General features: G+C 54.9%; 1 protein-coding gene across 1 annotated transcript in view; it reads right to left on the bottom strand.

The window, feature by feature from the left end:
* Nucleotides 1–27,943, bottom strand: part of TNXB (tenascin XB) — a 61,480-nt gene that overhangs the window by 17,197 nt on the left and 16,340 nt on the right. The window contains exons 5-22 of the mRNA XM_087438383.1: nucleotides 27,802–27,917; nucleotides 23,090–23,246; nucleotides 22,635–22,898; nucleotides 21,100–21,852; nucleotides 19,547–19,915; nucleotides 18,132–18,425; nucleotides 16,031–16,321; nucleotides 15,375–15,680; nucleotides 13,382–13,738; nucleotides 9,898–10,206; nucleotides 8,271–8,570; nucleotides 6,682–6,969; nucleotides 6,070–6,378; nucleotides 5,198–5,512; nucleotides 4,747–5,070; nucleotides 4,034–4,357; nucleotides 2,006–2,302; nucleotides 295–627 (exon numbers count right to left, since the gene is read on the bottom strand). Of these exons, the coding sequence (XP_087294509.1) occupies nucleotides 295–627; nucleotides 2,006–2,302; nucleotides 4,034–4,357; nucleotides 4,747–5,070; nucleotides 5,198–5,512; nucleotides 6,070–6,378; nucleotides 6,682–6,969; nucleotides 8,271–8,570; nucleotides 9,898–10,206; nucleotides 13,382–13,738; nucleotides 15,375–15,680; nucleotides 16,031–16,321; nucleotides 18,132–18,425; nucleotides 19,547–19,915; nucleotides 21,100–21,852; nucleotides 22,635–22,898; nucleotides 23,090–23,246; nucleotides 27,802–27,917 (5,706 nt within the window). The remainder of the gene's footprint in view (nucleotides 1–294; nucleotides 628–2,005; nucleotides 2,303–4,033; nucleotides 4,358–4,746; nucleotides 5,071–5,197; nucleotides 5,513–6,069; nucleotides 6,379–6,681; nucleotides 6,970–8,270; nucleotides 8,571–9,897; nucleotides 10,207–13,381; nucleotides 13,739–15,374; nucleotides 15,681–16,030; nucleotides 16,322–18,131; nucleotides 18,426–19,546; nucleotides 19,916–21,099; nucleotides 21,853–22,634; nucleotides 22,899–23,089; nucleotides 23,247–27,801; nucleotides 27,918–27,943) is intronic.

Below are 27,943 nucleotides of genomic sequence, written 5' to 3' on the forward strand. Positions count from 1 at the left end.
CACTTCAGAGGAGCGTAAGGAGGCTGGGTGGTCCTGCTCTGTCCACACCTCACAAACATGCCCAGAGCCTCTGTGGTCAGCTGTGGGGACCAGGGCAGCCACCAGCACAGCTCAGGGCAGCCCTTCTCTGCTCAGAAGGATCCACTGGTCCTCAGGGAGCTGGGGGTAGGGGGGCAGAAAGGGCCCCATGGCTCAGCCTAGAGCAGAGGGCCTCCTGTACCCCACTCACCCATCACCAGAGAGAGGGTGATCCTCCCGCTGGGTCCCACCCTGGGGATTCCAGTGTCCACTCACGCGTCACCCCGATGACAGAGATGGGGCCCACGCGCTGGCCGCCGTAGAAGCCGTACAGGTTCATCTTGTACTTCTGGTCTGGCTCCAGGCCTGTGATGGCGACCCCGTCCTCGTGCCCTGGCACCCGCACCGCCTTGGGCTGCCCATCCCCGTTCTTGTACTGGATCAGGAAGTGGTCAAAGTGGCCCTCGGGGACTGTCCAGGAGAGGCCCAGGGAGTCGGGGGTGGCGTCTGTCACTGCCAGCTCCCCCAGGCGGGGCTTGATGGGAGGCTCAGAGGTCGTGGTGGGTGGGTCTGTTGGAGCTGGGGTCATTTCCTGGTCTGTTTCTGGGGCTGGATCAGGAGACAAACAGAATGTGTGGACATGCCTTGTGGGTTCCCTTCTAGCAGGGGATTCTGGGATTTCTGCCAGACACACCAGGGCCCTGCAGCCTGGATGCCAGTGCCCCACGGTTGAGACATCATCTCCCCACTGTGAATGCTTAGCTACCAGGGGACAGAGCACACTGTGGGACATCGTGATGGTAGGGTGGGACCCCCATGACACTCAATGGTGCAGGCACTAAACCCTTGGGGCTTCAGACTGAATTTGTGTAGTGGGCCAGAAGCAAGGCTTTATAACACCACCGAGCATAACAGATGAGTCACATCAGGGAGTCCGTCCACTCAGCTTCGGGAGTTCCACTCCATGTGTGTTGTCCCATAATACCACCTCTGGTTTAGAAGGTTCCTCTGAGCATTTTCAGAAACCACTTTAGATTTCACAGTTGAGGGCAGAGATCAGACCACACGAGCTCATCTCTGCAACTGGGTCCTTTTCGGACCTTGTACTAGTTCTCCTGCTACCTGACGGTGGAGACGACCCATCTCGGCCCCAGCGACGGGCTTGTTAGGCATGTGTGGAGTCGTCTGCTTTGTTTTCTGTTCTGTGGGGTTTTATTCTGCCTTATAGTTGAATTACAAAATCCTCATGTCCATCTGTCTGTTGTGTTGGAACTGGGTCTTAAGCATCTAGGAGGTGACAGGTACAACAGAGCTACTTCACAAAGGGACAGCAGCCCTGTTAGGGAGTAATTCACAAAGGGAAAGCACCTGTTACGTTGCACATCTGACTAATATTAACTCTGGAAGTAACAGTATCCATGTCAGCAGGATTCAGTGTTGACTTAGCATGAATGAGTATCAATTTGGGGGCTGGGAAACACATACAATTTTACCCACTGAAATCAATGAGAATTATGAGAATTCCCCCCGGGGGGTTTCAGGAAATAATTTTCTTCTTCAGAAAGGGAAGCCTGTAGTTACTGAACATCATGTTAGAGTTGAGCCACACTCAGGCCCACCCTACAAGACAGGTGTGGTTATTCCTTCTTTACAGACGAGGAAAGGGAGGCACAGAGAGGCTGAGTGACTCTCTCAAGGTCACACGGCACAAATGGGCTGAGGCTAGGGTCAGCCCCAGGTCTGCCCGAGTCTGTGTTAGTTCTCTGGTGGCCTGTCTCTTCAAAGACCCCAAAAGCCCACACGTAAAGGGTAAGACAGCTGAGGTGACACCAAAGGCTTGGAGTAAAGACATGAGCAGAACCGCTCCCAGGAGCTTGTGGGAGGGGCTCATTTTCAGGGACAGTGGGACAAAAACACCTGAACACTGACAAAGAGAGGGAAACTGAGTCCAGCTCAGGGTAGGGCCCAGTGTCCTACTGCAACTCACCAGTTAAACCAACGGTGGAGACGGGTCCCACACGCTGGCCTCCGTGGAAGCCGTACAGGTTCATCTTGTACTTCTGGTCTGGCTCCAGGCCTGTGACGGTGACTCCATCCTCGTGCCCTGGCACCCGCACCACCTTGGGCTGCCCGTCCCCGTTCTTGTACTGGATCAGGAAGTGGTCAAAGCGGCCCTCGGGGACTGTCCAGGAGAGGCCCAGGGAGTCGGGGGTGGCGTCTGTCACTGTCAGCTCCCCCAGGCGCGGCTTCAAAAGGGTGCTGGCAGGGGGCTCTTCTTTGGGAGCTGGGAAGAGATGCAAACAGAATCTCTCCTATTGCTGGAAGGCGTTGTTGTGGCCCCACTCTCCGGGATTCAAGCCAGAAGGTGGATTGGCTCTGTGGGCTTAATCTAAGATCCATTTCTGTTTATAATCATCAAAGTCTTTTTGTGGCCTCCTTATGGTCTGTCAAATGTGCCAGGCAGCCTCCTACCTCAGGGCCTTTGCACTAACAGTTCCCTCTGTCTGAATGTTCTTTCCTCAGATGTCTGCATGGCTCATGTCCACATTTCAAGTCTTTGTTCAAATGTCACCTTCTCTTTGGGAACTGCCCTGACCTCCCTATTTAAGATTCTAAATCTTCCAATTGCATCCTATCCTTATTTTGACCCGATTCCAGCAACAAAAAGGCAAAACAATTATAAGACAATTAGGAAACAGCAGCACTACCTGCAGACCTGATGGTATTAAGGGATGATTGTTCATATTTAAAGGTACAAACATCGTATTGTGGTTACTTTAAAATAGTCTCTTTAAAAAGAGTAATATACTTACACGTTGTGATGAAGTATAGAGTGTCTTGATGAGTTTTAAAATATCACAGTGGGGACCAGCCCGGTGGCTTAGCGGTTAAGTGCGCGTGCTCCGCTACTGGCGGCCCGGGTTCAGATCCCGGGTGCGCACTGATGCACCGCTTCTCTGGCCATGCTGAGGCCGTGTCCCACATGCAGCAACTAGAAGGATGTGCAACTATGACATACAACTATCTATTGGGGCTTTGGGGAAGAAAAAAACGAGGAGGATTGGCAATAGATGTTAGCTCAGAGCCTGTCTTCCTCAGCAAAAAGAGGAGGATTAGCACGGATGTTAGCTCAGAGCTGATCTCCCTCACACACACACACAAAAAAAATCACAGGGGTTTAGCCATACAGTGGAATAGTATTTGGCTATAAAGGAATGAAGTACTACTGCACGCTACAACATGAATGAACCTCAAAAACATGCTCGGTGAGAGAAGTCAGACACAAATGATATAATACCATCTGTATGATATGTCCAGAAAAGGCAAATCTACAAAGATAGGAAATAGAATAGTGGTGGCCTGGAACTGGGTGTGGGAAAGGGTCTGGACAGCAGGTTTCTTCTTGGGGTGATGGAAAAGTTCTAAAAGTAGATAGTGGTGATAGTTGCACAACTCTGTAAATTTACTAAAAAGTTATATACTTAAAACAGGTAAATTTTATGATATGTACATTATACCTCAATAAAGCTGGTAATACAGAAAACACTGCAGTGGGGGAGGGCAGGGAGGAGTGGCTATGGATGAGTCAGACTGGCCCGGGGTCGATATTTGGTTGAGGCAAGGTGATGGATACATGGGAGCTCATTATACAATTCTTTATATAATAACTATTTGTTGAATGAGTGAATTAATATTTCATGGCATTTGTCCCAACCTCAAAAAAGACCTGTTTCCAAAGTTCCCAGGCAAAGCAGAGAGCCATAGATGGGTCAGTGCATTACTGTCTTGGAGGCCTCAGTCCCCCAGGGCCTCTCTCAGACAGGCCTGGCACTTCCCTGGGACTCGCTCTTCCTGCCCCCAGATCACACTTGTCCTGAAGTGTTAATGGACAATGGGTGGGTTAGAGGTTTGGGGGTTTTAGGATGCTGCGTCTCCAGTAGAGGAGACTCTGGAGGCTCCACTAATGAGACCTTTCTTGATACCCAACCCCGAGGGCCCTTTAGCAGTCACTCACCCGTCACGCCCACGGTGGATACAGGGCCCACGCGCTGCCCCTCATGCAGGCCGTACAGGTTCATCTTGTACTTGCGCCCCGGCTCCAGGCCCCCAATGGTGACCTCATTCTCCTCACCCCCAACACGCACCACCCGGGGCCGCCCGTCCCTGTCCTTGTACTGGACAGTGAAGAAGTCGAAGTGGCCCTGGGGGATGGTCCAGGACAGGCTCAGCGAGTCTGGGGAGGATCCTGTCACTGTCAGCTCTCCCAGGAGGGGCTCCTCGGGGGCCTCCGGGGCCTCTGTGCTGGGTTCCATTGGGCTGGGGGTCTCTTCCTCTGCAGCTGAGAAGGAGAGACACAGAGAGGGTGAGGCAGGGTCCCCAGAGATGTCCTTGGGTCTTCTCCCAAGCCGTGGCCCTGCCTGGGGGCCCTGAAGTCACTTCAGAGGAGCCTAAGGAGGCTGGGTGGTCCTACTCCATCCACACCTCACAAACATGCCCGGAGCCTCTGTGGTCAGCTGTGGGGACCAGTGCAGCCACCAGCACAGCTCAGGGCGGCCCTTTTCTGCCCAGGAGGATCCATTGGTCCTCGGGGAGCTGGGGGTTGGGGGGCAGAAAAGGCCCCATGGCTCAGCCTTGAGCAGAGGGCTTCCTGTACCCCACTCACCCATCACCAGAGAGAGGGTGATCCTCCCGCTGGGTCCCACCCTGGGGCTTCCACTGTCCACTCACCCGTCACCCCGATGACAGAGACAGGGCCCACACGCTGGCCACTGTGGAAGCCATACAGGTTCATCTTGTACTTCTGGTCTGGTTCTAGGCCTGTGATGGTGACCCAGTCCTCATGCCCTGGTACCCGCACCGCCTTTGGCTGCCCGTCTCCGTTCTTGTACTGGATCAGGAAGTGGTCAAACTGGCCCTCGGGGACTGTCCAGGAGAGGCCCAGGGAGTCGGGAGTGGCGTCTGTCACTGCCAGCTCCCCCAGGCGTGGCTTGATGGGAGGCTCGGGGGTCATAGTGGGAGGTTCTGAAGGTTCATCCTCCTCCTCCCTTGGGACTGAACAGAGACAGAGAGAGAGAGAAGGACCTGAGAGAGGGGCAGGGTGTCCCTGGGGACTGTGCTCTGCTCCAGGCTCTCACGGCTGTCTGGAAGGAAGCAGAGGGGGCAGATTTCTTTTGCTCACCTGTCAGGGCCTCTATGTGAGCAGGACCCACACGCTGCTGGCCATGGATACCGTACAGGTTCACCAGGTATCTGTGGTCAGATTCCAGGCCAGAGAGGGTGATGTCATTCTGGTTGCCCTCTAAACTGACTACTTGGAGTCGCCCATCCTGGTCTGCGTACTGGACCTCAAAGGAGTCAAATTCTCCCTGAATCACAGTCCAGGAGAGATGCAGGGTGTGCGGCGTGGCCTCCTCCAGGGTCAGCTCGCCAAGGTGGGGCTCAGACACTGGAGGGCTTGGGGCCATGGTCTCAGCTTCAATTTCTTCCCTGGGGGCTGATTCAGAGAGACAGGTAGAGACGGGTGACTGGTTTGTTGCAGCAGCACCAAGACTCTCCAAGAGGAGGGAAGGAGGGAAGGAGGTGAAGGCAAGAGGTCAGTAATAAAAAGGACCAACTACTGATACACAGGGATAAATCTCAAAAGCCTTATGCTAAGTGCAAGAAGCCAAACACAAAAGACCATGTATTGTATGATTCTGTTAAATGAAATGCTTAAAAACGCAAAACTGTAATGATAGAAATAATCAGTGGTTGCCAGAGGCTGGGGTTGGGGGAAATGACCGCAAAGGGCCAGAGGGAAACTTTTCAGATCCATGGAAATGTTTTATATCTCAGTTGTGGTAATGATTTCATGACTTATATGTTTGCCAAAACTCATTGAATTATTCCCTTAATGGGTGAATTTTATCATATGTAACCTATGCCTCCATTAAGCTGATCCCTTCCCCCAAAAGAAGGGAAATAGGAAGCTCAGAAATCATGTGGTTCAGTCAGGACAGGACAGCCAGGCGGGAAGGAAGAGCAGCCTGTTCTGGCCGCAGCTGCACTCACCAGTCACAGCAATGGCGGAGACGGGACCCACACGCCTGCTCTGGTGCAGCCCGTAGAGCAGCAGCTTGTACTTGCGGGCAGGGTCCAGGCCTGAGACTCTGACCTCCCTGAGGCTGCCCTCCACAGGCACCACCTGGGGCTGCCCATCCCTGTCCTTGTACTGGACCACAAAGGAGTCAAACTGGCCCTCAGGGACTGTCCAGGAGAGGTCCACGGAGTCTGGTGTCACGCTGGTCACCTGCAGCTCATCCCCGAGACGGGGTTTTGGGGGACGTTTTGTTCCAGCTTCATCCATAGTACTCTGGGTCTCTGAGACAAAGACACAGAGAAGAAATGGCTGAGCTGTTTTTAGAAGGCTGAGTGACCTCAAAGGGCTGGACAGAGAGGTCTAGGGACAGGGCTTTGCCATGGCTGAGTCCCGCAGGGCTGGTGCTATGAGCTTGTGCAAGGAGAAGCGGGGGCTGGATCCCAGCCGGGGTGGCCGGGGCCAAATAACAACTGTGATGGCAGCCACCACAAGTGACTACCTGCTGCCCTGGCCTGGCAGGGTGCCCAACACCTTCCCCAAGAGTCTCCAGGGGCAGAGCTGGGCCTTGCAGGGGAAGCCCTCACCTGTGGTGCCATCTGCAGTGAGGGGGCCGTGGCGTCTCTTGCCCAGGAGGCCGTAGAGGAGGAATCTGTACTTGCGGCCGGTGTCCAGAGGGCTGATGGTGATCGCGCGCTCATGGCCTTCCACGGGCACCAGCCGGGGCCCATCCCTGTCCTTGAACTGGACCACAAAGGAGTCGAAGTGGCCCTCAGGGACTGTCCAGGAGAGGCGCACTGAGTCTGGGGTGGGGTCTGTCACCCACAGCTCCCCGAGGCGGGGTGGGGCCCCTGGGCTGGCGTCACCTTGGGCAGCTGACAGAGAGAAAAGGACCTTGTGTTTATTTTTTTCCAAAGTGACTCCTCGACTGCCTCCTGCTGAGTTGGAAAAACCCAGAACTGCCCGAATGCTCAGTGCTTCCCCAAAATATTTCCATCAGACTCCCATCCCTGCCACCAACCCCAACTGGCCCCTGCCTCTGCCCACTCCACTAATGCACGGAGAGGTCTTCTGTCCTGAGACACCTCTGGAAAAACAGATTCCCTAGTTTCCTGCTTATCTTATTCCTCTTGCTGTTCAGACTCTTCCCACCTAGAGACTATTTCCTTAACAGGGTACAGCTTATCACAGACTTGGTCTGTTTATTTCCTTTTACCAAGGAGCCTACTCTTTGTGATTTGACTGGCCCCTGGGGAAATCTGAGGGTCCTGGGGACATCAGAGGGGGCACAGGATCCCTGATGGGGGCAGAGAGCAGATGAGGAGGCAGGATATTATAATGCAGGAGACCCTCACAGGACCTGGTGGAAAAGTGGGGGCTGCCTATGTGTGTTGGGGGGTAAGGGGAGAAGAAGGGGAGCTCAGACGAGGAGAGGATCTCGTGTCTGCTCAAGGAGCCATCCCGAGGCCTGAGAAGGAGCTGGCCTGCTGCCTTCCTGGACAGCGAGGACACTGACGGCATTGTTATTGTGAGAGTTTTCTGGCAACAGGGAGCCCCCAAGGGCAGGGGAGGGCCTGGACCAAAACCTAGGAAAGGGGCACAGCTGGATTGGGCCCGACTGGGCCTGGCTGGGCAGCCAGCACTGGGGTCCTCTGGTCCCCATATTCTGAGGATCCAGGAGGAGAGCAGAGGAGGAAAGCAGTCCTCTTGGGGAGGCAGATATGGGACCCGATGGGCCTGAGCCAGTAGGGTGAGAAACTGGGTGAGAGTCAGAGGACAGACGGCAAAACTCGCAGGAGGTGATGGCTACAAAGAGCGGGGGACCCGCAAGGCCCAGGGAGGCGGGAAGGGCTCCTGGCTCCCTTCACCCCCTTTCCCAGAACCCCCAACTTCCCATGTTCTACCTTCCAGGAAGGGGTCTGAAGGAGCTTCTCTCATTCAACAGAAGTAGGAATTATGAGAAGAGAGGAAAACTCAGCAGGGGGAGCAGATCCAGAAACTGGCCCCATTTTCCTGGTTCTTATCTGCCTTGGACAAGGGTAAGCACTACGGTTTTCTGAATGAAACAGAAGACGCGGACAAAGCAGAGGCCTTGCAGAAGGGAGTGGAGATCAGGAGTGTGAAGAAGGGCAGAAGGCTGGGGCCTCAGGCTCAGCTTCCCGGGGGTCCCTCTCACCCGTCTTTGCCTCCACAGAGACTGGGCTGCGTCGTTTCCCGTCCTGGATCCCAAAGAGCAGGAACTTGTATTTCCTACTGGGCTCCAGGCCGGGGACGGTGGCCTCGCGCTGGTCTGCGTCCACAGGCACCACCTTGGGCTGCCCGTCCCTGTCCTTGTACTGGACCACGAAGGAGTCGAATTCGCCCTCGGGGACTGTCCACGAGAGGCCCACGGAGTCCGGGGTCACATCCGTCACTGTCAGCTCCCCCAGGCGCGGCTCTTGGGGGGACACTGTGGATGGGGCTGTGGGGAGGGGAGCTAGGATCCGGGAAGACAAAGAACACGGTTGAGATCTCTGGCAGAACTCCCCCCTCACCAGGCTCCTGGGCTCCGAGGGCCTCCAGGGGGCCTTGAACTAAGATGGGAAACAGTTACATCTTTAGTTTCTCTGACCTCTAACTGAAACGTAGCATTTCCCTCAGTGATAAATTAGGAAACCAACCATGGTGCTTCTAGCAGTACCTGTCACTTTGTCACCAGTAGGAATCACAGATGTTTTCACATCCTCTTAGAATTATTGCAGAAACTTCAAAATACCGTTTACACTTCTCACTACTTCTAAATGTGGGTAGGTTATTACACATGCCACTAAGTCTTGTTATTTCATGAACTAATAAAGAAGTTCCTGTATTACTAAATCATAAATTTGAATTTAAAAGTATTTTGAGGGGCCGGCCCAGTGGCACAGTGGTTAAGTTTGCATGCTCCCATTTCGGCGGCCCGGGTTCGCAGGTTTGGATCCTGGGTGCGGACCTACGCACTGCTTATCAAGCTATGCTGTGGCAGGCGTCCCACATACAAAGTAGAGGAAGATGGGCATGGATGTTAGTCCAGGGCCAATCGTCCTCAGCAAAGAAAGAGGAGGATTGGTAACAGATGTTAGCTCAGAGCTAATCTTCCTCACCAAAAAAATAAATAAATAAAAGTATTTTGATAATTGTATTTCAATATAATTGGTTTCCTTTGTAATTCTATGCATTTTATATTATAGATTTTAAAACATTGCTCTGAGAGCAGTCTATGGGTTTCACTAGACACCGTGGCACAAAAATGGTGGAAACCTGTACCTAGGAAGCCACGAGGGGTGGGAAGGAGCCAGGAGCCCAGAGCAAGGGCCACTTCCTGGAGGGAGGAAGACTCAGTAGGCCAGAAGGGAATGCAGCTCAGGCCAGGGGCTGAGGGCCTCTGAGAAGAGATTCAAGGGATGTGTATTGTTTAACCCCAATAAAAAAGGGCAGTAGGGGGAGGTGGCAGCTGTCTCCAAGTCACAGCAGGGTTGTAAAGAGAAGGGGAGGAAACAGCTGTGGACAATCAGAGAGGGAGAGACAGAGAGGGTCTGAGGATGGATTTAGGTCAGATGGAAGGAAGACATTTCTGCCTGGGGGAGGGGGTGGAGTAGAGATGGGGACGTGAGGGCAGGGAAGGTTCCAGCCTGAGTGGGGAGCCAAGGAGTCAAGGTACAGACTAAGATGCCTGTGACCTTGAGAAGGACCTGGGGGGCCACTGAGGCAGGATCTGAGAGAGGGGTTATGGAAGGGGACTCTGGGTAACCAGGGATGGGGACTGCCTCACCCCCCTCACTCACCTGTCACAGCTACCACAGAGAGGGGGCCCACACGCTGCCCACCATGTAGCCCGTAGAAGTTCATCTTGTATTTGTGTGCAGGCTCCAGGTTAGGCACTGTGGCCTCACGCTGGTCTGCAGCCACAGGCACCACCTGGGGCTGCCTGTCCCTGTCCTTGTACTGGACCATGAAGGAGTCGAATTGGCCCTCAGGGACTGTCCACGCGAGGCCCACAGAGTTGGGAGTCACATCCGTCACTGTCAGCTCCCCCAGGCGTGGCTCCAGCGGGGGCTCTGTGGCTGGAGGAGACTCTTCTTCTGGTTGCGCAGCTGAGACAGAGATGGTGGGAGGCTGTTAGGAGAAGCCCCTCTTTACCTTGGTAGTAACTAGGTGGTTGTTTTTGTGGTGCCCACGAGGTGGTTCTATACCGATTGGCAACATCTCTCCGGTTCACAACCCTTCACTAAGTCCCTGCCAGGATCTGGGGCTGTGCTTTGGAGGAGGGGTGTCAGCCATCATGGAGACCCCGGGAAAGCAGCTGAACTTCCATCTGTACACCAATGGCTCCAAGTGCCCCCATCCAGACCTCCCCACTAGCCCCCAGACTTGTGTTTGCTCAGCCTCTTCCTTGGGTGCCTAATCTATGTCTCAAACTCAACAAGTCCAAAACTGAACCCAGAGGCTCCCCCACAGCGTCCCCACCTCAGCAACACCACAAATTCATTCTCAGAGTCATCCCCGAATCCTCTCTTATACCCCACAACTGGCCTGTGAGTAAGTCCTATTGGCACTACCTTCAGAATCTGACCCCTCCTCACCCACTCTGCTGCTGCCATCTCCAAGCACCAGCGGCTCTTACTAGATTATACAACAGTCTCCTAAATCACCTCCCTCCTCCACCCTCACTCCCTTAGCTCTGTTCCCTGCTGTTAACAAGTTTGTCAGAGCCTGTTTCCGCAGTGGCTTCCATCTCAGAGCAAAGGCCAAGTCCTTACAATGGCCTCCAAAGTCCCACATGCTCATCTCTCCCATCACCACCATCCCCCATTCCAGAACATTCCTCCTGGTCCACAGATGATCGCGGCATCTTCCCTCTGCCCGGGAAGCTCTTCCCCAGAGGCCTACGTGGCTTGTCCTCTCCCTTCAGGTGTTCCCTCAGCGAGACCCTTTCCCACCCCCTTCCCACCCACTCACCAGCTCACCTACTGGCCTTGCTTTTCTCCCCAGCTCGCATCACCGTCACATACGGCACCACTGATGTATGTGTGCAGTGTGGTACCTGTCTCCCTCTGCTAGAATGTGAGCGCCACAGGCAGTTTTGTTCACTGCTGTGTTCTCAGTACCCAGCCCCCAGTGGGTGCTCCACAAATGCTTGTTAAATTAACGGGTGGTCTGCACATCTGGGCTGGGACAGGCCAAGCTGGACACCTGCAGGTCCCTGTCGCCCCAGAATGAGCTGAGACTGGGAGGTGCTCCTCATTAGGGACTGAACCTGGAAGGTGGTCCCAAGAGGTAAAATGGCAGAGAGGGTGGCTGGGTGGGTGGGGTTCCCAAGAGCTTGTTTCTCTGGCTCCTGCGGCAGGACAAGACTAGGCTCCAGACAGATAATATCTGCTTGAAAAACCGGCTGGTGGTGAGGCCTTAGGAAGACGGAAATGAGTCTGAGCAGGGAGGGCAGGGATGGAGGCAGCTGAAGGGGGCTAGGAGTGACCAGCACGTGTCGAGCAGGTGGTACCAGCCATACTAGGTACCAGGTGCCAGGCCAGGCCTGGTATTCCAGTTCATTTGCCTTCTAGCTCTGTTAATTCCCATAGCATCCATTTCCTGCTTGTTTTTGCCCTCTCTATACCTCTTTCCATGAGGGAGAAACTGTCCCTCACCATCAAGCCTTATTATTGGTGGTTTGGCTTAACTGGGAACTGTGAGATTATAACTACCCATGAGTGCGACAGTCTGCATGCTGCATTTGGGAAAATCCTTTTCCAACTTAGAAACGTTTCTAACTAGCTCCACGCATTCCTTCTCCTGGCAACGGTACAGCGTGCGCTGTGTGCCAGGCGCAGCCCTTGGTCAGCTCAGTGGGCTCAGCTGCCCCATCCCTTTCCTGCTCTGATAATGAACATCATGCTTGTTTCTTTTTTAAAGGGCCACTTATCCATTTTTATCCAGGACAATACACGTTTTAAAATGTCCAGGATCTGTACACAGATATACAGTGATTTCTCCGCAGGAGAGTTTGAGCAGAAAGTTGAAATGAGCAGAGAATGCACCAGGCATGTTACATCCCCACCTCTAACCCTTATGACGGGGGGGGTGTCGTTTGCTCCATCTTGAAGATGAGGAAGCTGAGGTTCTAGGAGAGAAGGTAACTTTCTCCAGATCACACAGCAAAGAATGGGGGAAGCCGGGAATGGAACTCGGTGAGATTCCAAAACTCACTTTTCCTCTACCGCACTGCCTCAGTCAGTGCCCGACACAGCCCATCCTTCCCCAGGGACCAGGGACAGGGCCTCAGAGAGCCCAGTGGGACTGCCAGGACAGACGGATGGACAGAGGGTCACCCCAGGAGAAACTCTGGCAGCATGTCTTGGGCCTGGCAGGGGCCTCCCTCCCGCTACTTCAGGCCCGCAGCAGAGTGGCTTTACCCTCTCCCTCCTTTCAGTGAGGCAAAGAAAAGAAATTGGGGGTGGAAGGCTCTGGAAACTAAGCCAACCAAGTTGCTGTAAGGTTGGGCTTTGTGGAAGAGTAGAAATCATGCTCTGGAACCCTATCTGTTTCTCTGCTATTAAGTTGTTAATCTTTCTCCTAGTAGTAAAAGTTGTTTTTGAAAAAGGTTGTTTTGGTCTCAGTAAGCATAGGAGAAAAGAGACGCCCCTCCCCGTGACCAGGCTGGGCAGGTCAGCAGGAGGGGCCCAGAGGCCTGGCTGGGACCTGGGCCCTCCCTGAGGCTCTGGAGAGGAGGTGCCCAGGCTGGGTCCTTTGTGGTGGCCGAGGTGGCCCCGTACTCTACCCAAGAGGGAGTGGAGGGGATATTCCTCCTTGCTATAAAGTCACTCACTGGATGAGCGGTAAAGAAGTTTCCAGCTGCACTGATGAGAAGGCCATGTCTCATGCTCATTCTGACCATCTAATCAGCCAAATGGGACAGAGCAGACCCCAGAGTAAGGGTAATCACACTAATTATAGCAGCAAGCACTGACAGCATGTTTACTCCACGCCAGGCCCACTCTTAGTGCTTTATGTCTGTTAACTCACTTAATCCTCACAACAGTTTTATGAGGTGGGTGTTATCATCCCCATTTTACAGACCAGGAAACAGAGGCACAGAAAGTGTAAAACTTGCTCAAGCTGATTGTAGCCCGGTCCCCAGTGAACTGCTCCTTTTAGGTCTTCCCCAAGCAGGTGAGGCCTCGTGTTTCCACTGCAGCAAAGGAGAACAATCACCAAAGGGAGGCTGAGGGCCACCAGTGGGAGGAAAAGGAACCAGGCCCTGTCTTCACTCACCAGTAATGCCCACTGTGGACACAGGGCCCACGCGCCGCCCCTCCTGCAGCCCATACAGGTTCATCTTGTACTTGCGCCCCGGCTCCAGGCCCCCAACAGTGACCTCGCTCTCTTCGCCCCTGACACGCACTGCCTGGGGCCGCCCGTCCCTGTCTTTGTACTGGACAGTGAAGAAGTCAAAGTGGCCCTGGGGGACGGTCCAGGACAGGCTCAGCGAGTCTGGGGAGGATCCTGTCACCGTCAGCTCCCCCAAGAGGGGCTCCTCAGGGGGCTCCGGGGCCTCTGTGCTGGGTTCCTTGGGGCTGGGGGTCTCCACCTCAGTGGGGCTGGGGGTCTCATCCGCAACATCCTGGGGGGCTGAGAGAAGAGACGGGGATACAAGCTTAAAGAGTAACTTGCTTTTCTGGTGACGTTAATCATGACAATAAAGTACATCCAGCAAATATAGTCCTCAAGCCGTAGGCTTCGGGGACGGGGAAGCCTTTGTAGTAGCCATTCAGTAACGCATCAATGGATACAGGCTGCTAATCCCCATCATGTACTGCAGGCAGGATTGTACTGGTGGGTTCTGTGGGGGTGGGTCTCCCCTCATGTCTGAGAAAGCAGCTGAGATGGGAAGAGAGGAAACTCCGAGAAGTTCTTCTATACTGTGCTCACTGGCAGTGCAGAACCTCAGGAAATGAGGGGGCAGTGAGGCCTCTTCCCACCTATGTTCCTCCCTTTCACCTCCTGCCCCTCCCAGGGCTTTCAAGCTGCTCCCACCCTGCTTAGCAGGACAGGAGATGGATGTGCTCTGGCTAAGGCCTCCCCAGACAGCCTGGCCTCTCCCTCCCCTTTCACCCTCAGGAATGAATCACTAGGGCAGGGCTTCAGACAAGAATGGGAGCAAGATTTGAGGGCAGAGGGCCATGCTCTTCCCTGGCTGGGTCTAGAATCACAGCCCTGAGGGCATCTACCATGTCTGCTGCAGCTAGGTCTCTGCTGAGGCTCCATGGGGTGGGGGGACTGTCCAGCCCTCTATGACCCACTCCCCAGTCCATGGGGAACTAATGAAGGGACAGGTGACTGAGAAGGAAGCAGGCGAGAATGACAACCCAGGCGAGGATGGGGAAGGTAGGGAGGTGAGGAGAAAAAAAGGATCCTGGGAAGTGAGGGTCAGGGAGAAATAGCAGCTCACTCCCAAACAGCAGTTTTGATGTGCCAGGCACTATTCTAAGTGCTCGATCACATTAACTCATTTAATTCTAACAACTCTGTGAAGCAGTTACCATTATTATTCCCATTTGACATATGAGAAAGCGGAGGCACAGAGAGGTTCAGTAACTTGCACAAGGTCCCAGAGGTAGTAAAATCCAGGCAGTTGGCTCCAGAGCCCATGCTCCCAACAACAATGCTACACAACCTCGGAAACGGTACTGGACAGGGGGAGGCTGGGCACACGGAGGAATGTGGGGCAGGGGCGCTGAGAGGGAGTCCTCCGCCCTGCTCCAAGCTGGCTAAGAGTCAGGGGTTAGGGGGCCAGGAGGGGTCCCCTTCATGCCAGAAAGAGGCTGGGAAGCATGGTGCTCCTGTCCCTTGGATCTGCCAGCTCTGAATGGAGCAGCAAAGGCAGGACGGTGTGGGTAGCAGGCGACCAAGCTCAGAAATGACCACGGCTGAGCCAGATCATGGTAGGGGAAGGAGCCCAGCAAAAACCATGGGGAAAGAACACAGGGGCTCAGCACATCTGTGGGGAGGACAGCCCGGGGGTGGGGGATGATTCCAGGTGCTCCGAATGGGGAAAATGGGACCTGTTCTTGGAGATGGAGAAGCAGGGCCGAGAAAGAGGTGAGGGGCTGGTGGCTGGATGAGAAGTCCTGGGATGTGGGGAAGCAGAGGGTGGAGGCTTTGGCAGAATTGGAGCCGAGAAAGAGAAGGTGGAGGGTGGTTCAAAGGAGCCCTGGGCCACGACTGGGGGCAGACAGGGAGGGAGGCCCATGAGGCCCTGACTCACCAGTGGTGGCCACCACAGACACAGGCCCCACACGCTGCCTGCCATGAAGCCCATAGAGGTTCATCTTATACTTCCGGTCGGACTCCAGGCCGGGGATGGTGACCTCATTCTCATCCCCCTCAACGGGCACTGCCTGGGGCTGCCCCTGCACATCCTTATACTGGACCATGAAGGAGTCGAAGGAACCCTGGGCCACCGTCCAGGACAGGCGTAGGGAGTCTGGGGTCGCGCCGGTCACTGTCAGCTCCCCCAGCAGGGGCTGCTCGGGGGACTCTGGGTGGCGGGGTTCCTCTCTCTTCTCTGAGGCTATAAATAAGAGGATTCAGTCAGGGCTGAACTGGCAGCCCGATATTGGGGCTGGGGGCTTGGACGAGTTATCACACCTGGGGGGGGTCATTATTCAATTAGTGTGAGTGCTGAATTCGCGAGCAGTCTGGCACAGCCAGGGTATGACACACCTTCTGGGCCTTGGGGAGCAGCTGAATGGGATGGAAGGGGCCCAGCTGTTCAGGGGAGGCTGGCTGCCCCACAGCCTGGGAGCAGGGCCAGGATTTGGAGTCAGCCGTCTTGCTGGGAGGCCCAGCCGTTCCTGGCTGACGGCATGTGTGTAGAAGGCTGGGAGGGGTCACAAGAAGGATTAGGTGGCTGCCACTCACCAGTGGTGCCATCAGCCATGAGGGGGCCATGCCGCTTCTTGTTGGCAATCCCAAACAGAGTGAATCTGTACTTGTGGTCCGAGTCCAGGGGGGAAACAACGACCGAGTGCTCGTGCCCTTCCACGGGCACCACCTGGGGCCGTCCATCCCTGTCCCTGTACTGAACCACGAAGGAGTCGAACTGGCCCTCAGGGACAGTCCAGGAGAGGTGCAGCGAGTCTGGCATGGGATCTGTCACCCACAGCTTTCCCAGGCGTGGTGGAGTTGCTGGGGTGCCATCACTCTGAGGCACTAGGAAGAGGGGGTAGAGAGAAGGGAGGATACAGGTCATAGGAGAAGGGGGAGTCCATCTCCCACACGGGGATGCTGTGTGAGGTTGTGCAGGCTGTTCCCACAAACTGAGGGAGCACTGAGGGACTAAAATCCAGCCAGCACTCTGTTTGCCAAGCTGTGTACCCTGGCAAGGGGCTATGCCCAGCTAGAGGAAGGGGTGCCCTCTTCTAAATGGCACAAAAGCACTATATGGACTAGTGTGGCCCAGACTCTATCTGCAGCCTGGGGAGGGGCTTCAGAGAGAAGGGAGCCCAGCCAGCCCTTTGCACATCTCCATAGCCAGGGAAGTCTTCCCGGACAAGCTCTATTGCTTCCAGGCCTAACCACTAGCTGGTTTCTCCTCCAAGAGAGGGAAGCATGATCCTTGAAGCATTTTAATGTGGGAGAGCCTCCCACACCTGTGCTCCGAGCCCACCTCCTCCTCTCCCACCCTGCACCACCAACCCCTCACTCTCCACTGCTGTGCCACAGCATTACACGAGCTCCTCCATTCAGCTGTATCTCCCTCCAGCCTCCACCCTCCCTCTTTGCTCTCTCTTGCGAGTCCAGATTCCAGAAAGAGATGTCTACACTGGTTGTAGCCATGTCCTCACCTCCATCACCCTCCCAACCCAGCTCCACCCTCCACCGGCAACTCTGACCAGGGTGAGTGGTGACCTTGCCATTGCTAAGGCCTGTGGACACTCTGTAGCCCTGAATCACTCTTATGGAATCTGACACATCTGACCGTGCCCTGTGTTTTGGCATCCAGGACATACTCTCCCTGGCTTGGCCCCTCTCTCTAAGTCCTCCCTCAGGTTGCCCGGCAGGCTCCTCTTCCTCTGCTCCTGCTCTGAATGTTGGCCATCTCCAGGGTTCCAGCGGCCTTGTCTCTGCTCCCCCGACACTCTCACCAGGCTCCTGCCCATTGGCACTGATGACACACCCCCTCTTCAGGCCTTCTCTCTGCTCTCCAGACCCATGAGGCAGCAGTACAACCCCATGGCCCCATCACTTTCTGCTGGAGGAACCTCTCCCTCTCCGTGCCTCAATTCTCCACATCTATAAAATGGGCATGCCTCACAGGGCTGCTGTAAGGATTAAGTGTGATGATACACTTAGAACATCTTGAACCCATCTGACACTTAACAAATGCTCCAAAGATGTTTATCTAAGTGTCCCTCACGGAGGTGAATAACAAGGCAGCGTTGTTCCTCACCTCCGCTGTTCCTTGCCTCATGGAACTGGACGGTCTGATACAGAAACATGGGGATGCCTTGGCCTCACTCTCCTTCACCTCCCACATCCAGCCTCATTGCCACGACCCTAGTCAGCCACCATTTCTTCCCAGCTCTCAACTCAGCTACCCTCTGTGGCAGCCTCACTGTTATTTATAAGATACATATCAAATCATGGCACTTTCCCACTTAAAATCCTTCAGAGGCCCCCTAGGGCCCTCAAATGAGGTCCAAGCTCCTCAGTCACACATAAGGCCAATCCCCTTGGTTCCCCAGGTGTCCAGCTCTCTATCCAGACGAGACAGACATTGATTCTCCTACAGGGCCGCACGCACTCCTGCCTCACTCTTCATGGCTCCCTCTGTCTACACTGCCCTCCTCCACCTCTCTGCCTGACCCACCACTATTTTCCCTTCAGGATTCATCTCAGACACCACTGCCTCCAGGAAGCCTTTCCAGATTTCCCAAAGCAGGTTTCCAAAGCACTGGGAAGACCTCCTTCAGGACCATGCAGAGGGCAGGGCAGGGGGTATATGACCACTCTCACTCACGAATCTTGGCTTCAGCCACTAGGGGGCCATGCCTCTTCTTGCCCACCAGCCCATACAGGACAAATTTGTACTTTCGGCCGAGGTCCAGGTTGGTGATGAGGGCGGAGCGCTGGGGGCCCTCCACGGGCACCACCTGGGGCCCGTCCCTGTCTTTGTACTGGATCACAAAGGAGTCGAACTCGCCCTCAGGGACCGTCCAGTGCAGGAGCAGAGAGTTGGAGGTCACGTCGGTTGCTGTCAGCTCGCCCAGGCGTGGTGGGACCAGTGGCTTCCCGGGCTTCTCCCCATCCTTGTCTGGAGTATGGGGGGCAAAAAGCAAAGCAGGTGGACTCAACCATTGCCTTGTCCCAGGTCTCTTTCCCTCTCCTCTGCCCACTGCCTCACTCTATCCTGGACAGCTCCCTCCCTCGAAGCCATTTTCCCACCCCTCAGCCCTCTGTGACCAGCTTTCTGCAGAAGGGGGGCATTTCTCCTTCCAATCTCTGTTCTGGAGTGAGGGCTTTCCCTGCGACAGCTTCCCCACCCTCACAAAGGTCCCAGTCCCTCTCCACACCAAGATCTTTGGGGGAGTTTCAGGTCCCCTGTGGTTCTCCCTGTTTTGAACCTCCCCATTGCTGCTTTAGAGCAGTCTGAAGGCTCCTCAGTCCACCTGAACTTCTCTTTCTCTTGCCACACTCTCTCCCAGTGGTGAGCTTGACCTAGAGTTGCAGGGAGAGCCGGCTATCCCGGTCCCATAGAGAGGGACCAAGAGGGAATGTGAGATCCAGGCACCCAGGCCCTGTCCTTCACTGGTTCTGCAAACTTCACCCATCTCTGAAGTCCTGATGGCTGTGAAGCTCCCTACTCTAAGGAACCTCCACTCCCAGCAGAAACTGGCTGATGGGACCATGGGGCACTGTCCACTGCAGGCCAGGCTCCCGCAGTGGGGGGCAGTACCACCATCCTAGTCGGCCCAGTGAAGGGGGTCTGGGGGCTATGGGGAAGGGAAGGGGGGGAGGGGGCCAAGGGTCAGTATCCTCAGGGCTAGAGGCCTTCCCACATCCACCCTGAGAGACCTATGGGGCAGGGTGGGGCGGAGGAGCGACCAGGCAGTGAGGGCAGGAAACAGGGCAAAGAAAGCTGCAGGTGGAGAGCCAGGGCCTACAGCTTCTCTCCTTGAATCACTGTTCCACCCTCTGACTTCTCTCCTCCCATCTTCTTCTCCTGGAGTACTCCTCTCCCCAACCCACTCTATCATCATTCTAAGACCCCCTCCATCCCTCTTTCCCCTGAACCCTCAATTTCTTTTCTCTCCTTGTTTTCTCCTACCACCCCGACCCAAACACCAGCCTTGCCTTCAACCCCCATCCCACCTCTGATGGCCCAGCTCCTCCCCCAACCTCAGGACACCGGTCTGAGCAGAATCTAGGATGTACCCATAACGCCTTGGTAGATGAGAGGGGCAGAGGGCTCGCCCTTGGGGGGGACCCCACGAAGTGACAACTCATAGGGGGCTCCAGGAGGGGGTGAGGGCACCAGAGCCTGGCGGACATCCCCTGGCAGTAGTTCCTCATGAGCCTCCGGCCCCTCGGGCCCCCACAGGCGCAGCTGGAAGTGGGCAAAGGTGTCAGGCTGGGCGGTCCAGGCCACGCGGAGGCGCCCTGTCTTGTCTCTGCCCAGCACCCTCAACTCTGCCAGCTCCTGGGGGCGCTGCTGCAGGACGGGGGCTTGGGCTCCTTGAGTCGTTGAAGGGCCTGAGGGAGGAGGTTCATCAGTGGCCCCCAAGAGGTCAGAAGGGGAGGACCCTGAGAAAGGGCAGGGCAAGAAAAACAGGAGAGTCGAGTATGAGAGCCAGAAAGAAAACCCCAGCCCCCAGGTTGTGTCCCCTAGCCTCTAAGAGCCTACAGGACCCCCCTTGTCTGTTCCTGGGCCCACTCCCTGGGCCAACTCATCCTCCCAAAGGTCTCTGCAGTCCTCCATACACCCCTGTCCACCACATTCCTGAACAGACATCCCTGCATGTAATAAATAAAAGAAACAAAGCCTGCCATCCCTCCTCTCACAAGGCTCCTATTACCGCCAGCCCCCACAGACTTCCATGTCCCTCCCCACACGCATCCCCCTCCCTAGTGGGTGGTGGTCGTGGCTTCCATTAGTGCTGCAGTGACTAGCCTAGAAGAAAGGAGGAGATGGTGGTGTTAGGGAAGGAGGATGCGAGAAGAGAGTAGATAGTGGGGAGAGAGGGAAGAAAGGGTGTGTGTGGGGGGCGACATCCAGCTCAGGTGGCATCTGGGCCCTATGGGGGAAGAAAAGGCCCACAACCCTCCCCATGGCAGCCACAGAGCGCCCCTTCCCCGAGCCTGGACATCGTTCCTGTGGGAGAGACAGGTGTGAAGTGAGCCAGGAGGTCTGGAAAGACAGCTCAAGAAGCAGTGGTTTCACCTCTCACATACTCATGCTGCCCGATGGCCTCAAGGCCACCCCCAAGCAGTTCCAAGGTGTTCCTTTGAGGTCAAGGCCAAATTGTGGAAAACAGTAACCACTGACCACAGTCTTCAGCCACCCTCACCACAGTGAGTCAGAGTGGGGAACCGCTGGTTTCACTCCCTGCCCCACCCCAACTGCTCCAGAGACTCTTTGCAGGCACTGCCCCACCCACAAAATGCCCTTTCTATCGCCTAGAACAGCAATCCTGGCAGACGTGCCCTGGGGACTCAAGCGAAAATCAGGGAACCCCAAAGACCAGGTCTCCTTGGCCTTGGGTATCTGCCAGGACCCTGGGGGTGGAGGTGGCTTCTAGGGACACAGAAGGGTGTGCTCTGTTGTAGGGTCCCCTGGAGCCTGGACCAGGTAGTGCTTGAAGACAGAAGAGTGTGGTGGGGGTGGCAGTCTCAGCAGTTAGGCAGTGGGAGGAACTCATGGATGTAGACTCCAACGGGCAGGTGAGGCTGGGCAGGGGATGGGTGGTCCGGCCCCCAGCCCACGCTACCTGTGGTGGTGATGAAGGCGTAGGACTTGGAGGTCTGCCCTGCCCGCACCCCGTGGACCTCCACGTGGTAGGTGGTGCCGGGCCTGAGGTCGGGTAGGCTGACGGTGCGCGTGGTGCCCGGCACAGTCACCTCCCCGCCGGGGCCCTCAGCGGGCGGCTGGGGCCGCCAGCGCAGCACCACGCGCTCGAAGTGGCCGCGGAGCCCGTCGAGGGACACGAGTAATGCGCCGTCGGCGGAACTGCCCAGCACCTCAGGCTTGGGGTGGCGAGGCGCAGCCACTCGGTCGACGCCTTCAGGCGAGAGGCCGTAGATGCCCTGGTTGGAGTCCCGCTTCCAGGTGCCTGAGTCGGGGCTGGCGGTGGGATGGGGGCGACGGGGCGGGGGTGCGGGGGAGCCGGCGGGGACGGCACCCGCCAGACGCCGCCGTTGCAAGTATTCGTGGATGTGGCGCGCCACCGACTTGTAGGTCTGGTTTGCCCGCAGTGGGTAGCCGTGGGCCCGCAGGTGGCGCTCCAGGTCCTGCACCGTGCCGCGGAAGCGGCCCAGCTCGGCCGTCAGGTTGCCCCACGCCCGCCGTGGGGGCTGGGGCAGGCTAGGCCCGGGCCGAGTCTCCTCCTCCCCCTCCTCTGTGGGCCGCGAGGGCCGAGGGGGGCGAGCAGGGCGCGCGGGCCGCGAGGCCGAGGCGGGCCTGGGCCGGGACTTGGGGGGTGGGGCTGGGGGGCGCACCTCCGGGTAACTGTAGTGGCCTGGCGCTGCCGGGGGCAAAAAAGGGGTAGGGGGAGAGCAGGTCAGTGACAGTCTCCCTACCCCTACGCTCCTCCCCAAGGCACTCCCTCCCTCCGAGCCAGAGGCCTCTTTCCTGCGCCCCAGCCCCACCTGGAAAGAGAACCAAGAGAAAGGAGTCAGTGTCCCAGGAGCCCCTCACCCCTCGCCCTCCAAGCCCGCCACTGTTGGTGCCCTAGAAAAAAGAGAGATGCCAGCGGGTGGGGCCCTGTGTCTGAAGGAGAAAAATGGGAGTGGGAGGAGAGAATGTGAGCTACAGCAAGGTGGGCGTCCCTCTGTCACAGGAAAAGAAAAGAAAGATCCAGGCATCTGTTAAGAGACCTTGAGGGTTAGTGGAAAATTACTGCTATGAGACCTAACTCCCCAGAACCCCAATCCTAAAGTCAACAGGAGTGCTGATCTCTGGTCTGCCTAATTCCAATCCCTGCAAGATCTGACCACTGACTGTGAGCACAAGGGCCTCCCTGTGCCTAAGTTTGGATCAGAACTTCCTGCATCTGAGTGGGTCAGACAGTATCTCCTATTTACTGCTTCTCTCCATGGGGCAGCCTTCCTACAGGACTCCAAGCAGCTGAAGGGTCTGTCTCCCCAGTGCCCTTGGTCTAGGGCAAGAACCCCAGCAGGTGCTTTGGGACAACCAGACACCCTGCCAAGTGCATTCAGAGGAGCCTGTGAGCCCTAGACATGGGCTCCCAAGGAAGGGGCTTCTACTCAGAAACTCAGCCCTTCCCTAACCCCTGGCCAGCCATACCTGTGTTGGCCCTGACGGAAGCTGGGTAGCTTACTGCCCGGCCCCGCTCTGCAGTGACAGTCACCACATATTCCACGCCTGGCATCAGGTCAGTCAGCAGCGTCCCGTCTGCCTCAGGGGGCACTTCCAGCCGCACCCTCTGGTTGCCAGCACTGACATAGGACACCACGAATCGGTCCACCTCGGCCTGGGGACGCAGCCAGCTGAGCTCCAGTGTGGTTGGCGTCACAGCCACCACGCGGAGGTCCTGGGGGCCATCGATCACTAGCCAGGTTAGAGAGTGGAGGGATCAGGTGGGAGTCTGGTTCTTCAGTCACCAGCTTTCCTCCTAAGAGACTTGCCCCCACCCAACCCCTCCCTTCTGCTCTCCTGGAAGGCAGATTCCCAGCCACCCATCTCAAATCCTCAAATCCACATCTCCACCCAGGTCCCTGCCCCACAGCCCCAGCTCTCACTGGTGGTGATGGTCTTGGAGGCAGGAGGGCCCCAGCTAGTCCCGCGAAGGGCACGGACAGTGACCTGGTAATCCTGACCAGGAGACAATCCTCTCTGGTCATAGACCGAAGCAGAGCTGGGCACACGTGCCGTGAATGGGGGGCTCACCCCCTCTGTCTGTAAGAGAGAGAGTACCAGGTGGATCAGGGGCTGGCACTCTTGCCCCTGCTGCTCAATCCCCCTTAGCCCTTGTTTCTCCAGTTCCAAGCAGGGTCAACATGGGACTCTGTAGAACTTGGCCCTATACAGCTGGGGAGCATGCATGGTAACAGCAAACATGTCTAGAACACTTACTCCATGCCAGGTACTGTTTAAGGCAATTTACAAACACGAACTCACTTAATCCTCATAAGAACTTTATGAGATAGGTTCTATTATTCCCATTATACAGATAAGGAAACTGAGCTACAAAAAGATTAAGTACTTAGCCCAAGGTCACCGACACCAAGAAAGTGGCAGGGATTTAAATCCTGGCAGTGTGACCCCAGAGTCCCCTGTCACGGGCACCACCTTTTTATCCTGTTCATCATCTGTCTGCCAGAATTCTACGTGACACATGCCAGGACTCTCCCCCTAGCTTTCTCCTGGCAATCCTGACTACCTGGGTGCAAGGAGGCTTCTCCAGCTCATTCCTGTCATAACAGATGAAGTAGATGAGGGATGTCCCTTCAAGTCTCACTTCCTCCTCAAAGCATCTGACCTGGCCCAGCCTCCCCACAGACACTGGCCCCAGCTGTGTAATTTGGGTGTGATCCATGTCATGACATTGCCCTTTAGGCACATTTCTTGTCTCTTCAGCAGGCTTGTAGGGCCCTCAAAGACAAGGCCCACCTGCTCAAAGTTCCACAGATACATTTCCCCGATTTTGTATCTGGCATCATGCTGGGCATCGGAAACACAAAATAAAAAATATGGTCCCTGTCCTCAGATAGCTCATGTTCCAGTAACTAAATCTATGGCCAGGTCTTAAGTTTTATTAGATCCCTACCCAAATCTCTGTGGAGTACAGGCCTGTGACAAAACGCCCCTCCTCTGAGTGTACATTTAAGGTATTATGATTATTTGTGGTGACCCCACGGGAAGTCTGCCAGTGCCTGCTCCAGGCAGGGTCTCCTGGAAAGCCAGCTGCTGGGGAGGAAATAGGAGGAACTGGACATCTGTGAGCAGGGTAACAGCCCTGCATTTCACTGGGCTGTCCAGCTAGGACAGCTAATAAGGACGCTCTGTTCTGTTTAGCTATGTTGGCCGTGATGGGGACACCTCCATTCAGCCAAGTAGGATTGGAAATTTCAAAAGGTACTCTCCTATACCAAGAGAATTGTGGAGAAATCAACATAGTAAATACCAAAGTATAAAACCAGATGAGAGGCCACGTAGAGATTTCTCAGTTGAGGATGAAATAAAGCTTTGTCAGAGTTTTCTTGGCTGAAATGGTTTCCTGGCCACACAGGACCCCCGTCCTTCTCCTACTCACCCTGCCCTAGGATACCCCAGCCTAGGAGGCCTTGGGTTGGCCTCAACTGAAGACCTGTGAAGTCCTCATCCTTCCCAGAACTTACTCTCTCTCTCCCACCTTGTTCTGCTAATCCACCACACATACACATACCCTCCTTGGGTGCTCCCTGATGATGTCAGGTCCTTTCAACAAGACAAGCCCATCCCCAGAGTTCTCCTTCTCCCTTCAGATCACCTACGTGAACCTTTTAGACACCAGTTTGTCCCTCCTGAGATCCATTTGGGAACAGCCCCCGGAAAGGCCCATTGTCAGTCTAACCCACATCTCTCAGCATTATCTGTCTGGTCTGAGGCAGGCTCTCTAGCCAGATGCTGGCAGCTGGCTCTGCCCCTTGGTGAAAGCTTGGCCGCTTCATTGATTGTCCTTGGCGAGTTTCTAACCCTATTCTCAATATCAACTTCGTGGCCCCAGGGGGGGACTCCACCTTGGCTTGTCCCTGGAGCTTACCTCACCCTCATCCCCCTTTTCAGACCAGACCCGAACACAAACTTTTCTGAGGCTGCAAGGTCTTATGTCCCAATGAAAATGCAACATAGCCCTAGTTTCCAGGCTGCAGAATATACCCAGACAAGGAATACGTGAACCTCTTTCTGTTCAGGGGCTCACTTCCCTCAGTTTCCTCATGCTTTCTCTCACATTCATAGAGGAGCCAGCATTTTGCAAAATAGCAACATTCCTTAAGTTAGTGGTCCTTAGGCTTCGGGTGCATCGGAATCACCTGGAGGGCTTGTTACAACACAGGTTACTGGGCTCCACCCCCAGAGTTTCTGATTCAGTAGATCTGGGGGTGGAGTCTGACAATTTGCATGTCTAACAAGCTCCCAGGTGATGCCAATGCTGCAGGTCCAGGGAACACACTTTGAGAACCACTGAGTCAGAGTAACAATGCCACGTATGCAGGGAGAAGGAGGAAGGTTCCTCTTCTGTGTTCTGAAAATCATTCCAGTAACTAGGTGTGTCCCTTAGCCAGGAATAGCAGAGTTTGGGCTTTGAGAGAGAAGTGCTCCTGGAAAAGAGGAGGGGATAAAGTGGAGACAGGCTTCTAGGAAGATGGCAGTGGCCAGGGGGCAGGCAGCTACTGAATATACTCTGTGCCAACAAAAAAGGACAGAGAGTGCTGGCCAAGGCAAGAGGCACCATTCCAGGGGCCAGCCACAGAAAGCGTAGAAAGCTACTGAGGGCCAGTTGCACACGCTCATGTGGAGTCCAAGAGAGGTATCTGGGGACCAATTTTACAGGAGCATTTGCCACACCCAGGCTCAGAGAGAACCCAGAATGTGACAGAGGCCCATACCCAAAGCAGAGGAAATGAGCTGAGAGCATGGCCACGCCGGGCACAGGCCAGCTCAACGCCACCCCGGCCCCACACTGAGGGAGGAAGCCTAAGGCTTCCGCTGGGAAGCCACACCTCTTGCGAACACCCGAGGATGGGTTCATATTTACTGAGAGCAAGAGACAGCGCTGCCCTGCAAGCTTCTTCTATCTCAAGTGTTTATTTTAATTCTTTCCCTGAAGTTTCTTCAGAAAGTTCCCTCTCAAGGTCCCACCCTCTCAAGATTAGCACTATGTAAATAATACACACAGAAGAAGAGAGTGGGAGAAACACTTTAAAATGTTAAGAGTGCTTGTTTGAATGTGAAGCAGCCAAGAATTATTTGTTTTTTTCTCTAGTTGCCAAATTCTTGTCTTGTGATTAATTTTTTTTTTTTAAACAGAAGAAATAATCCAAGCTCTCTTGGTTGCATGGCAAAGTAGGGATTTCTGCCTCTGCTTCTACCAGGGAGTGAGGAGAGACAGCACATGGTAGGGGTCTGGCCTTGGGGGATAATAAGAAGACTTAGAATGACCAGGCCAGTTGGGGTGGGGATGACAGCCAGCACCTCTGAGCTGCCCCTTCTGTCCTAGAGCCTTCCTAGGATTTAGGCCCTGGGAGTTTATTTTTTTTACAGAGTCCTGGCTGGGCAGAGATGAGGGTGACATGGCCTACCCACCCATGGCATTTGTGAGATGATGCAAGAAAACATGAGCTGGACAGTAGAAATGTCAGATGATTGGGAGCTGGGAGACCAAACACATCATAAAAGCCCCATCTGCAAAAGGGAGGTCTCTAATGAGAGGCCACAAGGCTTTGTCCTTAGGGTGCCCCTCAAATATTTTAAGAGTGAGTTGGAAGGAGACAGAGAAAGGATGCTTTGCAATGCACTGACGACATGGAGGTGGGAGAGCCAGTTCACAGACTCAAATTATTGCAACAGCCTAGACAGCTTGGCCCAAACCAAAAAAGATAACACTGAACAGAGCCAAATGCAAAGGCCTATATTTAGGCTAAAAAAGTGTATACAGTTGAACATCGTCTTTTTTCCTTCTTTCTTTTCTTCCTTCCTTTCTTCTTTCTTTTTTCCTTATCTATATTTTCTAAAGTTTCTACACTGAGCCTAGATGACTTTTCTAATAAAAAGTTACTTAAAAAAACAAATACGATCAAAACAGCTGATAGTCTGTGTGACTACATGTTAATATACATCAACTCTGAGAAAAGTGCCACTGTGTCCAGAGTTAGCCAGGTGAACGACTGTGCTCCTCTCTGCCCCTACATTTTGGGGGGCACGTGTAAAAAGCGGGAGGCACTAGAGGAGGGAACTCAGAAGTGAAGGATTCAGAGAACAAAGCCTTGGGGAAAAGGGGTGAAGAGACCAGTGAGTTTGGCCTGGAGAGAATGAAAGGTGATGTGATAGCTGATGTCTCCAAATCCCTGAATTGTGTGGTGTAGGACACAAGGAAAGCAAGACAACATTCCAACTGCGGGTGAAGGCCCACCCAGGGCCAATGGATGGGTATTGGAAGGGGGCAGATTTGGATTCAGCAACAATAAAAAGAACTGACTCATGGCGATGACCAACAACGGATTGGACAGCCTCAGGAAGTACTGAGCTTGCCGTCACCAGAGGTGTTCCAGCGACAGTAGACCAATGCTGCAGAGGCCTTCTGCACCCCGTGAGGGGCAGGATGAGAAGGACTTGACAGCAGCTTCAGGAACCCAGCCATCTGGACCCAACCACTGATTACCTGGAACTTTCTGCTTGAGGTTCCTCCTCCTTGAGCACCTCCTCCCCCCAGTCCTGCCCACTCAGCCCCCTCCTACAGCTTGGCTCTTACTGTAGGGATGAACTGTATTTCATAGGCATCCACAGGGCCGGGAGCCCGGGTCCACTCTGTCCGAACCGTGGTCTCCTCCAGGAGGTGCATCCTCATGCCCTCAATGGCTGGCACCTCTGCCCAGGAGAATGGGATATGGGAA

The sequence above is a fragment of the Ceratotherium simum genome, chromosome 13 (assembly GCF_057802395.1).
Source record: "Ceratotherium simum simum isolate JZ-2026a chromosome 13, ASM5780239v1, whole genome shotgun sequence".
Taxonomy (NCBI): Eukaryota; Metazoa; Chordata; class Mammalia; order Perissodactyla; family Rhinocerotidae; genus Ceratotherium; species Ceratotherium simum.